General features: G+C 33.3%; 1 protein-coding gene across 2 annotated transcripts in view; it reads right to left on the reverse strand.

The window, feature by feature from the left end:
- Positions 1-768: 768 nt before the first annotated feature.
- The window catches only part of LOC130893632 (acyl-CoA synthetase short-chain family member 3, mitochondrial), a 57,716-nt gene continuing 40,390 nt past the window's right edge, over positions 769-18,094 (reverse strand). For both annotated transcript variants that reach the window (XM_057799876.1, XM_057799875.1), the window contains exons 5-12: positions 15,701-15,797; positions 13,257-13,468; positions 11,831-12,059; positions 11,310-11,620; positions 5,380-5,525; positions 5,089-5,311; positions 2,754-2,929; positions 769-947 (exon numbers count right to left, since the gene is read on the reverse strand). In XM_057799876.1, coding sequence (XP_057655859.1) covers positions 861-947; positions 2,754-2,929; positions 5,089-5,311; positions 5,380-5,525; positions 11,310-11,620; positions 11,831-12,059; positions 13,257-13,468; positions 15,701-15,797 — 1,481 coding nt within the window. In that variant the 3' untranslated portion in view covers positions 769-860. The remainder of the gene's footprint in view (positions 948-2,753; positions 2,930-5,088; positions 5,312-5,379; positions 5,526-11,309; positions 11,621-11,830; positions 12,060-13,256; positions 13,469-15,700; positions 15,798-18,094) is intronic.

The raw sequence follows: 18,094 nt of genomic DNA on the forward strand, positions 1-18,094 counted from the left end.
ACCAAAAACCACAAGAAAATGAATATCGAACACTAATAGCTTACAAAATAAGGAACCAGATGGAAAGAGAAGATATAGTACACTACATAAAGCACAGATACCTGAAAATACCTGGCGGCGCGAATAAGAAGGAACAACGAGAAACAAAAAAGTGGAGAAAGATGATACACAAGTGCACCATGTCACTTGTTAGCAGAAATAAATAAAAAGAATATACGAATTGACCCAACATGAACAAAAAAGGATCCGAAGAGCTCTCCATGAGCTGTTGATACTCTTCAGCTTCCATTTTCTTGGTAGGGATCAGCAGATTAATGTGTTGGAATCAACAGTTGAAATTGAAACGTTGAGAAATCGCGTTCCATCGCGGTTACTTCACTACAGGATAAATATTTGATTGCTGCTAATCGTTTTACAAAAGAATTTGTGCCAGTGGTGTAGTGATGAAAACTTCACAACTAACCTATAAAATTGTTAGAGGAATAATAGATTTAACTTGGGCGACCTTTAGGCTAGAAATACAGCTTAAGTTTTATATTTTTACTAATTTATAGAACCAAAACACTACAAATTAATTTACTTTTTATCCAGTTTAGAAATAACAAGTTTTTCAAACCAGATTTATAACAAAAAAATTATAATTTCTGCCTATATGCCGTAACGGATATTGAATTACATTTCATTCGAATAAAATGACAGTAGTTTATCCTAGTAAATTCATAGCTTCTCATAAGAAGTCTCCATTTGGGGTAATTGATAATCGAAGAAAACAATAACAATTCTGTATTTACCTAATCTTAACAAAAATAAAATGAATTTTTTTAAATTTAATACTAAGTTATGGTTAAGCTATACATATGTTAATCTATTTCGCGACAGTATCCGTGCGTTCTTAAAATTTCTTCGATTTCCTTGTAAACAGTGGGATCTACAACCGTTGCGGAAATCTGTAAAATAATATCAATTTGATACCTCATAAAATTGAATATAATTATATTAGAATTTATGAAACTGTTTATGATCATATCGAATACACCGCCACCAATTTGTTCAAGGGTTTATTCACAAGCACACAAGCAGTCTAAATGAAAATATTTTCCCATTAACCGACCCTGAATGCGACAAACACATGATTCCAAAAAAGGCCTTTACAGATGTGTTATACACATTATTTTTCTACTTACTATAGGTACGGTATAGGTAGGTACTATAGATTCATTAGTACGAGGGTTGCTACCGAAGTTTTGAGATGGACAAACAAAAACAAATATTTATAATTGGATATGACTTTAAGATCGTTTAAAATAATTATCGAAACATTTTTTCCATTCCGATTGAGGTATCTCCACAACATGTGATTTGAACGCATCAAACTCTTCTTCAGATCTAGAAAAACGTTGACCCATCAATTCGATGTTTTGATTGTTCAAAAACGTGTTTGTTTGAACTGATGTGTGAGAGCTCGCATTGTCGTGGCGGAGACTGATTCGTCTTCTACGATTGGTCTTCCCGATTTTTTCGAACACTTCTTTGAAAAAAATGTTGGTGTAACATTCAGAATTGACCATTCTAAGTTGCTCTAATGGAACGGTGGCGACATGTCCAGTTATTCCGAAAAAAACATGCGACCTTTTGCTTCGTGCGCTTCGAACAACTTCTATTCGATTTGGCTCGTCATGAAAGACCGATACAGGCGATTGTTGTTTAGTTTCGGGTTCAGATGCGTAGATCCATGATCCATGGCACGCTCTTATAGACTTCTTTCGAAGCACTGCGATTGAAGTTTTTAAACATTTCTCTGCACCAATCGGCACAAGCTTTTTTTAAAGCGTTTGTCAAATTATGCGGTATACAACGCGACAAATCTTTTTTACAGCTAAATATTCATGCAATATTGAATGTATGCGAGGGGAGCTGATGCCCAAGTGGGCCCCATCATTTGGAAATCATTCTGTATTTCTTGATGTGTTGATACCACAAATCTAACGTAACCTAACCTAACCTAATCTAATCTTAATCCGGCCCTGCTTTTAGTGATTGACAAGGCACAGAGAGCAGTAATACCCCAAATGAAGTGCTTCAAAAAATCTGGTTCCATAAAATAAAATCAAGAAAATCTTCTAATAATTACGGATAATGAATGTGTGAGTTTTCTGATTTTGTTCCAGTGGATAGCGAAATTTCATCTGCGACAAGTACAAATGAAAAAATCAACGATTTAAGATGAGGACACATCAGAACCTTTCGCAAAAGTGTCAGTTAAGGAAGCAAGAGCCTCATTCAACATTCTGTGATGAAGAGGCATTCGAGGTACTTTTTCTCTTAAAAAAGTTATTGAGCAGTGCTTTGATGCAAACTAATAAAGTAGATTTCTTTCGAAATGGGTATTAATTACATTACATTTACATTATGAGAAGTGTACACATGTACCTCTTAACTTTTGTCATAGTTAAAGAATAGTAGCTAATAAATAATATCTATTTGATTATGAACACTCAATAATTCGATGTTTTATTCTTTTCTTTAGAAAATTTTCCACCAAAACCATTTCTAACATTGGATAATTCGTAACATTTTAAGACTACCTCCAGTTTCATATTAACGAGAGTCGACTGTAGTAGGATCTTATTTCAAACGTAAAATTGTGTCCTGTATTAGTATGACTCATAGTTTGATTTCCACTACCTCTACTTGCTAATACACCCTCGATTTTTGATGAGGCTTAAGCTGTGTATCTCTCTCTTTTCACTTACTTTCTTAAGTTTATTTCTGGCAAGATCCGCCATAGATTTTCTACAAATTTTTCCGGACCTCGTTACTGGCAATCCGCTAACCGCTAATGCTAATTTAAAGGACGCCACCGGCCCCAAATTTTCACGAACCATATAAACTAATTCTTTCGATACTGTATCTTCACTCAAAAGTGAATCTGCAAAAAGGTTAAGATATGTAAAAAAACTGCGATTTCATCTTGATAATACAAAATTAGAACTATGTTTGTCAAGAACGAGTCTACGTTCAATTAATTACATAATTGGAACACAATTAAATTGATCTTTAAGGTGACGTCAGTCCAAAAAGATGAAATAATGTTATTCTGACGAACTAAACACTCGGAATCGATTGGCGAGAAGTCAAAACAAAATCGCTACTGTTACTTATTATAATGACTGCAAAAGGCGGCTTTTTTTCTGTATATACCTGTTTTAGAATCGTAATAAAAACACTTTAGTTTAGTGTCATAGAATCCATTTATCGAGGTCCTAGATGTCGGAAATTAATACCATCTTTTTGAACAAGATTTATAAATTAAACGAAAGGTCTAATTTTTTTTGGGTGGGGGCGGAAGTGGGTTATTTTTAGGATATAGTGGCTTGACTGAATAGGGAAAAGACTTACAATAAAAACGTCTAAAATAATTGTTCTCGTTTATTTTATTCTACAACAACACGGACAAGGCCCTACTGGATGTGACCTACAAAGTTTTTAGCCGGAATAATAAGAAACAAACTGGGGCCAGTTGGAAATCAAGGAAGCTTTAGAGAGGGAACGAAGCAATACAATAGTCAAGACCAAAATCTACTGTTCGTGTGCGCGTATACACAAAGTTAAGATACAATAGAGAGGAGAAAATGTCCCACGAAAACTATTGAGAATGCTGAAATTGACACTGGATAGAACTGAGATAAAAGTATGGTCTGTAAGAAATCTATCAGATAGTTTTCAAAGAAAAAGAGGGCTGAAGCAAGGGGACCCCTTATACACTTTAAATTTTAATTACACATTGGAAAGTAATCATAAGTAATCAAAATATATATACGGTTCGTCAGTTGGATGTTTTGACACTTCAAAACGTTTTCGTGCGCGAACAACTTTTGTTGGATTTGGCTCACCTTGAAAGACCCATACTGTCGATTACAACAGCTTATTTTGGATGAAATTCACACGTTGGTCGAATTGGTCGACACAATACTGTTGGTTTAATCCACGTTGAAAGTCACAGAAAAACATCGCACAAAAATGTTTTAGATTTAATTCCATTTTTTGACCAAGATGATTTTTTCAAACAACAATTCAAATAGCACTCGTGTGTCAACACGGGCTGAGTACGTTCACAATGAAAAATGTCACACTTAAAGATGGCAATGTCAGACTTGACATATAGACATCAGTGTTGCAATACCTCAAAACTTAAATAGGGACCCTCTTATTATGTTTTCGACAAATATTTTTAATTATGAGAATAATTTGTTATTTTTTTTTATCTCAATTTGCCGTCCTGTGCTATAGCCCATTAAACCCAGCCCTGTCTTGTGATGGTTCGACCGAAAACATCAGTAACTTGTGTTATTGTTTTGTCATCATTCAAGCCACTTAAGTCTTTTATTTTTAGCAGACCGTTCTCAAATTATTTTCAGATTCATACAGTTCATTTTCCATTATTTAAATTTTCTCTTGAGCTTTTTACATTTTTTCTATCAACTCTCCTTCTTTATTTTCAAGTCTTATGTCAGTTTTTCTTGATTCTTCTTCATTTCTTCTTAGCAGTTGTGCTAATTTCCTCGTTCTTCTTAATATTTTTTTTCCGTGGTTTATTATTGGTTTTTTTTATTTATTTTCGCATTTTGCATCATCTCCATAACTTTCCCTCAATTTGCCTCGATCACTTGTAACGCATAAATTTGATTGCTTCCTACGCTGCAAAGATGGGAAATCTTTCTTCCTGCGTAGAACAGAGGTTATTGGATGAAACAAAAGAAAACTTTCGGATTTTCACGCCAAACTGTGGACTGTAGAATACAAGACGCTATATTTTTTATTCCTTTTTTGAGAAAACTAGCGCCAAGAAGTGAAACTGTGGATTAATTAGAGATATTAATTCCCGTTCTAGTCATAATTATTCATTTTGATAGCTTTCATTTTTGAAAATATTCACCGTATTATTTTGACGTATAAAGAAATTTTTGTTTATTGATAGTGATGTAAAGATGAGGATCAATTTCATCGAATGTTATGCTGAAAATTAATACTGGATGATTTTTTCTATTAATTATTATTATATATATATTATTATATTATTATTCTCACCTTCCTTCATTATGAACAGGCATAAGGGTACTTCGTTTTTAATTGGATCTGGTACTGAAATGACACATGCCATTGCTACCTCCGGATGGGACAAAATTATATTTTCTATAGCTAAAGTGGACAATCTATGACCGGCTACGTTAATGACATCGTCAGCTCTAGCTGTTACGTAAAGTAATCCATCTTTGTCCTTGTAACCAGCATCCATCGTATCGTAATATCCCTTTTAATAGAAATTTTTTAATTTAGAATTATAGTAAAGGCATATACAAAAATATTTATATAACTTACTGGAAATTTGGCGAAATATGTTTTTAGAAATCTATCCTCGGCTTTATAGAGCGTAGTTAATGTTCCAGGTGGTAAAGGGAGTTTGATGACTATTCTTCCTAATTCGTTGATATCAGCTTCAGTACCATCTTTTCTCAACACCTTAACTATCATTATAATTGATTAACTATTATTATAATAAAAAAAAAATATTTTGTGATAGAACTAGCAACTATTTGAGTATCGGTGGTCCGCTCCAAGAAAACATAATTTATCGAAAACTCCTGCCATACGACATATAGCTATTAAGTAACGAAACTTAGCGCTGCTAAAGAAAAAGTACGCATGCTCCAAAGGTCAACCCTGTCAGCTGTTTATCCTAAAGCCTACTCTTTCGATTGCGACGTCCACAGGGTCTGAGGACAAATCAGTGTATCCGTTGTCTTCGTTTGTATGGGGGCAGCGTATTGGTGTGAAACTTCACATGAAACTTGGAAAAACTCATAAATTAAGTGTATGGCAATGATTGTTTGTATGGTCCACGTACTTTTGAGTGGTTTAAGCGTTTCCAAGGTAGCCAAGAAGATGTTGAAGATGAAAATATTGAAAAAGCCAGTAATCTTGTTCGATCTGATCGTTGGCTAAGTAAATAGTGGAGCACGTCCTGAAGAAACTAACAGAATAGTATATCAAACTACAAGTAAAAAGGCTTTACATTCCTCCCAAGAGTTCCAAATTCGGACACGAGCGCGAGTGGCGGGAGGAACGAATGCTGGAATGACCTTCTGTTACGAGTGTTTTATACTATTTTCTTTGTTTCGGCTTGTGTTCACATCATTTATTTTTAGAAAAATTGTTGAAAATATCCATTAGGGAAATTACACAGTAACGTGAGAGGTCGGTTGGTGGCACTAATTCATGATAAACATATCATGTAAGCGGAATGTTGGGTGAAGAACTTCACAATTTACACCAACAGAATTGCGAGACGTGGCCTCTACCCTCATAACTAATTTGCGTCTTTAGAGAGTGATACAATACATTGGCGAGCAAAAAATTGAGGTATGTCGCGCCTACTTCAAGTAGTGCTCGCCAGTGTAATTTCGATATATTAAAATTGTCCAAAAACTCATAATTTATTGTTAATAATATATTAAAATTGAAATAAGCTCACACCACCCTTACATATGACCGAATAATGTGTCGTCCAGTCAGCTGTCAAAATGAAACATCTTTTAAGAATGAAATACATTCTTATACGAAAATACGTACGGGAATTGTTCTAATACTGGAACAGAGAAAAGGACTTCCTGCACTTTTCATTACCATGGAACGATGTAGGGTGTATATTGAAGGTAATAAATAAATATACATAATATCAGAAATAAATGTTTTATATCGGCAAACTCATTATTTACTAGCCACACTTTCGTTTGTCTGCAGTCACCTATTCATTGGTCTAAAATTGTTTTCCTTCAAGCTATTTTTTTGAATTTGGAAACGAATGGACAGGCGCATTTTCACGATGGAAAAAATGGAGTTTAGTATCAAAACGTGTAAAAAAATTAGTATAATATTAATGATTTCTATTATCATTTAAAGAAAAATATATATGCTACGTACTTTCCTTCTAGATTTAACCTCAAAACAGAACATTATACTACATTCTTCTCAAAACCAAACTCATCGGAAGATGCTATGGCATATAAAGACTAATGCAAATTTTGAAAACTGGTATGGTAAATTTGATAAACCAAAAAATCAATCTTTCAGAAAAAATTATACTAGATTAAATACCATATGGAAACTAATATATCAATTCTAAGTTCCCCAGGAGTAACAATCAGTATCAACATCAAATTGATATAACCTCAAAAGAGAAGAGGAATATAAAATTGAACGCGACGTTCCGAAATAGTGATTTTAATTTCTTTCTTGGTTGGGATCTGCAATCAAGTGATATCAACATCAAACATAGTTGCTTCTCAAACACCAGATAAATGTTTGGGTTTCATGAATTTCAATATTACGCTTAACACAAATTGGCTGCTGAAACAAATACGGAATATGGATCATTACTTGATAAACCAGACTATAAAAGGACAAAGAACGTTTGTAACATGCCGTTCGGCTTGTTACGGTTAACTTCAAACATTTTGAATATTCCTTTGTTCACGTATCCTGGCACAGTAGTCACTTCTAATTTATTTATTCTATATAACATTAGAGTTTTGAAATAAATTAATTTATTATTGATTCGAACTCGAACTCGAAATTTTAATAAACTTCCAGTTTTCTTTATGGATTTCCTTTTGATCAAGTAAATTTTGTATGATAGTATGATATAAATTAGTCTTTTTTGATTATTTGGGAAACAGAACCAATAGATTAGAACAGATTCCTGTTTGGATAAGCTCATTTTAGTCAAATTTGTTCTTTCTACTCGTTCCTTCTTCAGTAATTTCCATCTGTGTTCCCGTTGTTTCCTTCCTCATCTTTTTCCACAGTTCTGAAGTTTCCAGCTTGGAGTGCAACTACATCCAAAGGACTCAACCTATACACCACAAACAAACAAATTCAACTCAACTCCAACAACTGGGAATTCAGTTGAGAGCTGCAGCCATCCAGGATTTCCATAGATAAGTCCCAGTCTTATCTTTAATATATAAAAACCTGAGTTGTTTTCAATTTAGATGCTTTTATTCGGTGTGTTTTTTTAGATACGCAGTTAATGCGAATTTATTATTTTTTTTTTGAATAAATTTATTTGATGCTAATCTGGATAATCGTGTCCGGGAATAAATTCAAGTTTGTTTAGTTTCAAATATTAAGTTACCAGTTATTTTCATACTTTAACTCAAGAAGAGTCTCGTGCCGGGGAATTTAAGGTTATAAGTTTGTATTTAATTAATCGAGTACCTTGTATTTCGGACACGGCAATCAATAAACAAATAATTTGTGGTAGGTTTTAAAATTTGACACTTGACACAAAAATCATCAAGTTCCTGAGTGGTGTGTGTGCTCTTTCAATTTTGCCCAGAGTATTTTTATGAGCGGCTAACAGAGCGAGTATATATAGTACACTGGTTTAGTCTACAAGATGCTGGTGAAAATTTCCACTTTTATCTTGTACACACTTTCCGGGAACCCAGAGAGAGATACACGTTGGTATATTTTTGAGAGGATAGGGACATGCGTATGTTGGATATAGAGATTTTAAGAATGGTCATGATATAGGAAAACTTTTTGTCTACAGGGCTGGGATTGGGGTGGATTATAGAAGGGTAGTGTGATAACAAATGAAATAATGAGAGCTACATAAAGGAATAGACTTATTATTGGAGCTAAGTTCGGGTACAGCTGCGGCTATATTACGAAGGTCGATACTTAAGTTTTGAGATTGTGAATATTTAAAAGGTCGTCCAGAATCGTAGGTAAATTTAATAAACTGGTTCTTATGTTTTACATTTGGAAAAACTCTTGATGGGATATTTGTATCTGTTTGATAACATTCGGTTAGGTTCTGTATTTAATCTGTTTCTGTATTTATTTTTCTGATAAGTATATGTTAAAAATCTTTTCTCTCATAGATATGTTGTGCAAAATGGTAAAAGAACTTCAATGGCTTTTTTGACAGAACAGGATATTCATTTTTTATACTGAGCCAGAAGTCAATTGAAGATTGATCTTTAAAAAAAAGAACTATCACAAGATAACTCTGAATTTTTGTTTTTTCCAGAGAAATTTCTGAACTCATATTTTTTGACATGGATTGCGTATCCAGTTGTTTGAGATGGATATATAGCATTTGTTGGGAAAATAGTCATCTAAAGTTGATCGATGATAGTTTAGATGTTCACATATACTCCTTTCTATGTTTTCGTCAAGTTTAATTGGATTTTTTGATAAAGAAGTGCTGACAGAATCGAAACATCCAACTCATTCATCTGAATTCAAAAATTGATCTTTTACATCACAGCCTTAATTCTATCATTTACACTGATAATGGTGACACCCCCACCTTGTAAAGACATATGTAATTCATTGATTTTACAAAAAATGTCAGTTAAATACTCAAGCTTTTGCAGCCAAAACATTGGATATACAACAAGACAAATGAAATGGATGATCAATAAAAAATTCTTGAACTTCAGACTTCAATTCAAAACGCGTCAAAACTTTACCACGGGAAAGTCATCTGTGTGAAGTAGTGAAGAAAAGTTTTAAATTACTCTGCAGGAATATGCTTACATACTAAACCAAAAAATTTTCCTATCATTGATTTTGCACACACACCTAGATTAATTTTCAAAATACCCTCTGATCATATCGAAAATCGCTTCTCCAGTTGTGTAGGTTTTGCAAATATACATCTTTTTGAACAATATCTATCGTAGACAAACAAGACTGTGGCATTTGTTACATCCGTCGATTCGTCAAGTTGAATTACAAAATAATTCAATTTTATTCTTTTTATAAGTTCTTTCTCCACATAAGTCATCAATTCTACGCGACACCGTGTTATTTGATAAGGGAACTAGCTCAATTTTCTTTGCCGCAATTTCCCCACGTATATATTTGGCGATATCTTTCGCAAATTGTCCAATAAAATTTTCTGTGATTGTATGCGCTTGTCTAGATCTTGCAATTCTATAATTTACTGGAAATGATGCTTCATGGGCCATTTCACTACTTTCGTTTGAAGTCAAGGAAGAAGAAAGGCTACAATTTTTGATATCTACTAATTTTCCTTTGAAATATTTAATAGGTTCATCTTTGTGTGTCGGATGTTTTGCTTCAATATGTCTACGAAGAAGTGTTGGTTTTAAACTGTGCTGTTATAACACAAATCGGCTTAGGTTCCGATAGATAGTCGTTGTCATATTTTCCCTTTTTTGTCATTATTTCCTTTGTTTTTCATCTGATCAAACGGTTCTACCCTACAGTTAAACGACTCCATGATAAAAATGAGCTATAATAATAATTAATAACTATTAAATCATTTACACGAGAACTTGACAGTCACAGCATCACAATCGCTCAAGCTTTACAAGTGCCGAGCCTATTTAAGAACGTCGGTTAATAAGCACTACTTTCCCGTTCTTGGGATCAAAACACCGATGGAAATCACTCCATTAGAGATTAGAATGATCAATTCTGAATAGTACACCAGCAATTGTACGAAAAACTCAGAGAAACCAATCGTAGAAGACGAATTTTTCTCCACCACGACAATGCAAGCTCTTACACATCAGTTAAAACTAAAATGTTTTTGAACAGTGAAAACATCGAATTGATGGATCATCCATCGTTATTTGGCAACCAATGATTTCCTCTTATTCCCACAGGTCAAAAATAAATTGGGACAACGTTTTTCTACATCTGAAGAAGCGTTTGATGCGGTCAAATCACATGTTGTGAATGTAGACAGTGCAAGAAAAAACGTTTTTGAAAAGTCAAAACATCGAATTGATGAGTCACATGCAGTACGGTCCTTGTTTAGCACCCATTGATTGCTTCTTATTCCCGCAAAACAAAACAAAATTGTGAGATCAACGTTTTTCTACATCTTAAGAAACGGTTAATGCGTTCAAATTTCATATTTTACGTACTTCAATCGACAATTGGTCCAAACACTAGCAGAAGTCAATTGGTTTCAATGGAGAATATTTTGAAAAACAATAAAGCCATATCCGATAATAAATATTTCTTTTTATTTGTCTATGTCAAAACTTAAGTACCAAACCTATCGTCTCTATTTACGGGCTCACCAATTTACAGAAAAGCCGCAGCCTTGAGGTTATGTTCTGTTTTAACAATTATAAATTAAAATCTTCCAAATGTCATCAACTGATGATGAAGATATTATTTTTGGACGTCTATATCAAAGTGATAATTATTTAATTCTATTAAAATAAAAAAGATCAGTCAATGATATGAAAAAAACTTACTATTATATCCAGGAAATGGAAGTCCTACGGTAAGATCCGTATCGGTGCAAGGATTCTTCAAGCCAGCGCACATTCCAGAAATTCCAGAACCCGTTTCAGTCTGCCACCAATGATTTATCACAGGCGCTCCAAACATTCTTTCCGACCATAGTTTCGTATTCAAATCCAGATGTTCTCCAGCCATCCACAATTGTCTTAAGCTTGATAGATCGTATTCCATGCCGTATTTTCCTTCGGGATCTGTTTGCTTCAATAGCCTCATTGCTGTTGGTACGGTGAACATTCCATTAACTTTATAGTCGCTAATAATTCTAAAAGAATAAAATAAAAGTCGTTTTAAATGCCTATAATTTTCTTACTAAACTATTTTTATAGAGGGTTTCAATACAAATTGAATCCAAACTAAGCGTTTTTGCCCTCCCTATCTCTCTATAACAGCACTTTTTTAAATGAATCGTTACCTTATATATTCAAGAACTGATTCCTTAAAATTATGATAATTAAAAATAAAAATATATTACCGATAATAGGAACTAGGATCAGGGGTTGTAGTTGGTTTTCCTTCGTATATAATGGTCGTCATACCATATGATAATGGTCCATAACACATGAACGAGTGTCCGACGACCCATCCAAAATCGCTTGTTGCCCACCATACGTCATCTGGTGTAAGTCCGTATAAGGTTTTCAAATTATAAATTAATGTGCACAAATGTCCACCTACTGGTCGGGTAATACCTTTCGGTTCACCTGTAAACAATCTTGAAGTTAAAGTTGGGCCATTGGCATCTCATCACTGTGAACTATTGAACTAATCTGGACTCAAAAAGAGAGAAATGTCGTGAGAAACAATTTACATTTTAAACTCAACCTTACGCCATAAAGAGACATTCTGAAATAAATTGTAATTATTTATTGGAAAAACTTAATTAGTTAGTCAGTAAAAACAAAAAAAAACTATAATACATCTTCGACGTGGACACCTTGCATATCTCTACAGTTCCTTAGTATGCGGAGGATATTTCTTTGAATTTGAAAGAATATTCCAAGACTTTGCCTTATAGGTCCAAAATGGAAGTTTATTCCGTCGATTATTTAGTTCCTTGTGCTTTTAAGATATACCCAAAAAAATGAATCCATTTTATTTGATTCAGGTGGTGGTTATGCAAATGGACCTCCCCGACCAATCTACTTATTAGGAAAAATTTTATTAAGACGATTTTTTACATAAGTAGAAAAGTGGAGGGAGGTTCCATAGTGCATGAACCACAGGTCTTTACGAATGTAATCATTTTGGAGAAATTCTAAGTATATGTTTTCAATAAATAATCACAATTTATGATCAGGACGTCTTTAGGTCTTTATGGCATGCACAACGACCTAAAAATCTACATATCTCCTAAACCATCAATTTATCGAGTTAACCAAAGAGTACCTTTTTGTTAAGACATCGATTGAAAACTTCATTTTTGCTATCTTTAGATCGTACAGATTTTCCCTGTTAAAAGTAACGGATTGTTAACTATTGGGCATGAGCCGCCCCCGCCCTTCAGATATCAGTGTAGAATTATTTATTCCGTCAAACAAATTATTATTGGACATACGTAAATATCCATTAAAAATTCATGTTCGAATGTATGATTTATATAATATACTTAAATATTAGTTCTGATTTCGTTTGAAAGCCTATAACTCAGAATCGAGGGGTCGAGTGAGAAATTTTTTTTAATGTCATAGCATTATTTTCACGTCATCTACTCACTCCCGAATTTTTTGCATTAAGTCCCGGAACAGCCTGTATGAATAAAAAGAACATTTTCAATAAGACAAAGATAAAATTATTAAGAAAGAATAAATAAACAATATTTTATTCCTTGCTCAACAACTCGCTATATACACTGCAATTTTTCAATATTTAAAAGTAATTGAATATTGAAATTTACTCACCTGTAGTTCCTGAAGTGTAAAGAATATATAGAGGATCATTAGCGTCGACTGGTATACAAGGCGCACTTTCACAATTTTTGATAGCTTCTTCCCAATCCATATCCCTCTCTGGATTTAGATCACCAATTTCCACACCTTTCCTTTGGAATATTATACATTTCGAAGGTTTATGAGTAGATAATGATATTGCCTCATTTAATTCAGTTATGTAGCTAGGAAAAGAAAAATCATTATTTGGGTAATAAATACAAGGAATTTAGATTAGAGATTGGAAAAAAAATTATCACAATACGATATCTTCGGATAACCTGTTAAAGAAATAAATCGAAAAGAATGGAAATGGAAAAAACATATACATCATCGTGATACAGATCCCAGTGGAGTAAAGGGCACCTGTCGGTATTTCAGCAGCTGTGGTAAAACTGTGGTCAACTTTGTTGACGCGGTCTTTCCATTTCCTTCAGTTTTTGGCTTTTTCTGTAGCTTCTTCCCATGTTAAGTTAATCTTTTGCCGTTTTTTCTCGATAGTTCATCTCCATATTAATAAAGATGGTCTAAACACGGACAGTAAGAATTTTTTCAAAATAATCTTCGAGAAAGGGAAAATAATGAAGTGGTTTTTTTCAATATTAGTTTAAAATCAAAATTAACTGAATTAAGGCTGTTCAAAACTAGAGGATGATTATAAAAACTAAAAAATCATAAGGCCATGAAAATCTACACATTTTAAATCTTTTTTTTAATTTATTCTAATTTCTTCGCTCTTCAACTGATTGTACAATTTTCTTCCACAGATTGCGATTCTGTAGTTTTGCGCTTTAATTCGGCTCTACCTCTTTACTATCCTTCAAAACTGAATCCAACCATTTTTTTTGGTCTTCCTCTCCTTCTTATATTCCCTTCCCCTTCTTCAATTGTCCTTTTTGCAAATCTTTTCCGGCATCCTTTTGTTATGCCCCAACCATCTTACTCTTTGGGCTTTTATCCATCTTTTTATTGATAAGTATTTATACAAAACTTTCAGTTGCTCTTTCAGTTCTTCGTTTGTTTTTATGTCCCAGAAAATTTTTCTTTCCAGTTTTGTTTCTTCAGCATTTGTTAAAACCCGTATGTAACTGTTGGTCGTATTATTGTTCGGTATATTTTAATTTAGCCTGCTTTAATTTTATCATTTCACTTAATGATCCCATGGCTTTACATCCTTTGGCTATTCTTTTATTCATTTCTGTCCGTTCTTCATTTTTATTTGACAGTGTTGCTCCTAGGTATTGGAATTCACAAACTTCTTCGATCTTATATTTTTTTTCTTTCCCACTTTAATCTGTGATCTCTTTTTGTCTTATGTTAATTAAAAATTAAATTTTTTTTTCTATTTTGGTTTGTCTGCTGAATTATGAAAAAATGTTTGTCTAGTTATGCTCTAAGTTATTTCTTGTAGTGTTTGTATTGTCTTTTTCCAATTTCGCTTCGTAATTGTTATGACCATTTTCTTTTCTTCAATTACATTATGTTCCAAAAGGTCTTCACTAATTATCCTGTTTGGTCAAAAAATTTTGCATATAATTCGTAATCATCTGTTGATAAATGATTACATTTTCGAACAGTTGAACAATCTACTTTGTTTGAAATTTTTCTGTTTCCAATGGAATTACGGCTACGTAATCGATGAAAATATTGCAGAATTATTTTGGGAAGTTTATTTAATCGTGAACACAACAATTTGAGTGGTACAGAGCATTCGGTGAAGGTTGTGAAGTCATAGAAAACTTAAACATCCACATCAGAAATTTTGAGAAAATAGATTTTCGAGGGTGCTTTCAGAAACATATTTTGGTCAATGTTTTGGGTATGAAGAGTGTCCATGCTGGACTTGAACTAATACAACATCGAGTATAGGTCACAGAAAGTGAAACCTAACAATGTAATTGAGGATTCTACGTTCATCAACTGGTGGGTTTATCAATATGACATCTAAACTGCCTATTAATCTAGTGAATAGCATCCCAAAATGGAGTCAAAACCGAAAAAACCACGTTGGTTCAAAATTGAAGCGATGCTCATTGTTTTCTTTGATTACCATGGTGTAGTTCACCATGAACTCGTTCCAGTAGGTCAGACGGTAAATAAAGAGTACTACTTGGCTGTTTTGAAGCGTCTGCATGAAGTAATTTGTCTTATGCGACCGGATTTGTGGAGAGACAATTAATGAATGTTTCACTACGATATTGCGCCGTCATATTCGTATGATTGTGACTGATTTTTTGGCCAAACACGTAACGAGAGTCATCGCTAAGTCATTCCTCTTTCACAATCGCTTTTCGGAAAATACACCATTCAAGCCATTAAAAAATAATTTACTTAAGCTACTTGTATTGGCTCGGAAGGAGCCTATTTTGAAGGCGAAGACACATGATTTGAATTCCATTCAATTCGGTATTACTTACTTAACGATTCTACTTGGTTCTATACCACAACTAGCTGCAATAACTACTTTAGCTTCTGCATGTTGAATTCTTGTACATAACTCATTTGCAGCAAATCCTAAAAAATATAATAATGCTATTTAAAATATACTTTGATAGACGTGAGAATAAATTACAGACAAAGTATAAACAGCAATTTTATTTAAAGTATACAATAGGCCAATGGACAATTAAATATGAATGAGCCTCTGATATTTCCATAATTTATTTCACAAGAAGTACCTACATTTCTACAAATAATTTCTTTATATAATGCCATCCTTTTATTGAGGATTTCCCCGGTTGTAGTAATAAAGACAGAAGTTCATGGATATCTAACTTTATGGTTGGTTTTAATTGATTGCATCGAAGCGCGAAAATTTCATGGTAATGAGTCTGGAATGTAAAATGGATGCTAATTCGAATCTGTTGTCTCAATAAGAATGACAGGAATAACAAAAACATTAGATAACGATATGCTAAGGGCAGAAATGAAGGCATATCAGTCAATTGAAGAACTCTCATGTACTCTATACTAACCATGGTCCACCATCCAAGAACATTTGCGGCAAATTCGAAAAAAAAAAACAGATGTTTGGCTCCCATATAATTTGTTCGAAGATAACAATTAATAATGCCAATCGATGCATCATATGCGACTTTTTTTTAATCGCTTGATCACTGAAGACGAAATCCGAATCCTATATGATAATACAAATCGAGAAAGGCAGTGCCTCTTTCCAAAGGAATCATCACTAATAAAATTAAATTTTTTTTTTAAATGAAACGCTTAATTATGGAAATATCAGGAAATACGAGTTTTATGATCATCAAATAAACGCAGAATTAAAAAAAAGATTGTTGATGTTTATCGTAGGCATTCAAACTTGATAATATTTTTTTTTCTTTGCCAGATTTGTCATATTTTTTACCGCAAATTTAGTACGAGAATTTTGCATAAAATTAAAATTCTCATATTTTTCACAAATACAAAACATTGTTGATACGTATTATTACTTATACATCATTGAAAAGTTTACACTATTATTTATTTTTCAACATCGTTCCCATCTTGTTCCATTCTATAATAAATTTTGCCCAAGTTTTTTATATCTTGTTCATCAGTAACACATAATTTATTTTGTTTTATACAGATCATTTCTTTTATTGTTAATTTTTGATAATTTTATAACTCAAGATAAAGTTAGTATCTAAGGTAGATAAACTAATATCTAATATTTTGACATTAAAGAAAAATAATTCTAACAAAAACTTTATTTCATATGTTATCTAATTCATAAAATATTATTCTTTCTATTAATTAGTCTTTTGATAATCCTTCTATTCATAACCGAAACGTGAAGATGAGATAACATTCTAATAAAAAAATCAACCTAAGAGCTCAAGAACTTTTAATAAAAAATCTAAAAGATATGAATAGATTACATTAAGATTATTTAAATCAGTTTTCTTATTGATGCATTGATTATTTTTGGCAATATATGTTGTTTCTAGTAATAGACGCTTTGTAGAGTTTTTTTCAGTTGTTAAAAATTTGGCAGATTCATAATTCATATTGTGTCCTTCATGATATACATGTGTCATTGTTACGCCTCATCAGAGTGAAATAACATTTCTTGTTCGGGCTTGAGACCTGAACTGAAGAAACGTCAAAGTGCGTCCCTATTTAGTTCATGTAGTTAAACATTCCCCAGCGAACGCTCACTGGCGCCCTTCTCACTTCCAACTACGAACCACTGGTCAGGTAGAAATGAGTAAATGAGGTCGGACTTCAATCCCGAACGAGAGTTGTTATACTACTTTTATGAGACGTAATAACGTCGAAACTAGTCAGTGGTTACAAACCTCCTTGCAATTGCGAACCATTAGGGATGTTAATATCAACAAAAAGGTCTATTGACATCACGCTCTCCAGAGAAGATGTAATTCAATATTCGTCGAGACATTAGCGAGAAAAGTAGTTGTAGATTGTAGAAACTATTTCAGAGATGAAGGTTAGAAATCATTTATGCTGACATAATTTACACACCTCATTTACCATCAGAATCTATATTATCGGTTACTACGCTAGATTTCTATATGACCAGATGTTTTCGCTGAGGAATGTTTAACTATTTGAACCAAATTGCGACGCTCTTTGACATTGTATTTAATTCGGGTCCCAAGCCCGAATGAGAGCTGTTATACGACTCTGACGACACGTAATAACGTTCAAACTAGTCGGAATCGGATCACTTCTCACCAATAAACGAATAACCATCCTAACCCCACCCATTTCTTGGTAATGGCTCCACAGTGGGAGCCTAAACGTCGAGAATTTTCAAAATTGCAACTCGCCTCAAACCATGAACCTAG

Source organism: Diorhabda carinulata, chromosome 5 (assembly GCF_026250575.1).
Source record: "Diorhabda carinulata isolate Delta chromosome 5, icDioCari1.1, whole genome shotgun sequence".
NCBI classification, from domain to species: Eukaryota; Metazoa; Arthropoda; class Insecta; order Coleoptera; family Chrysomelidae; genus Diorhabda; species Diorhabda carinulata.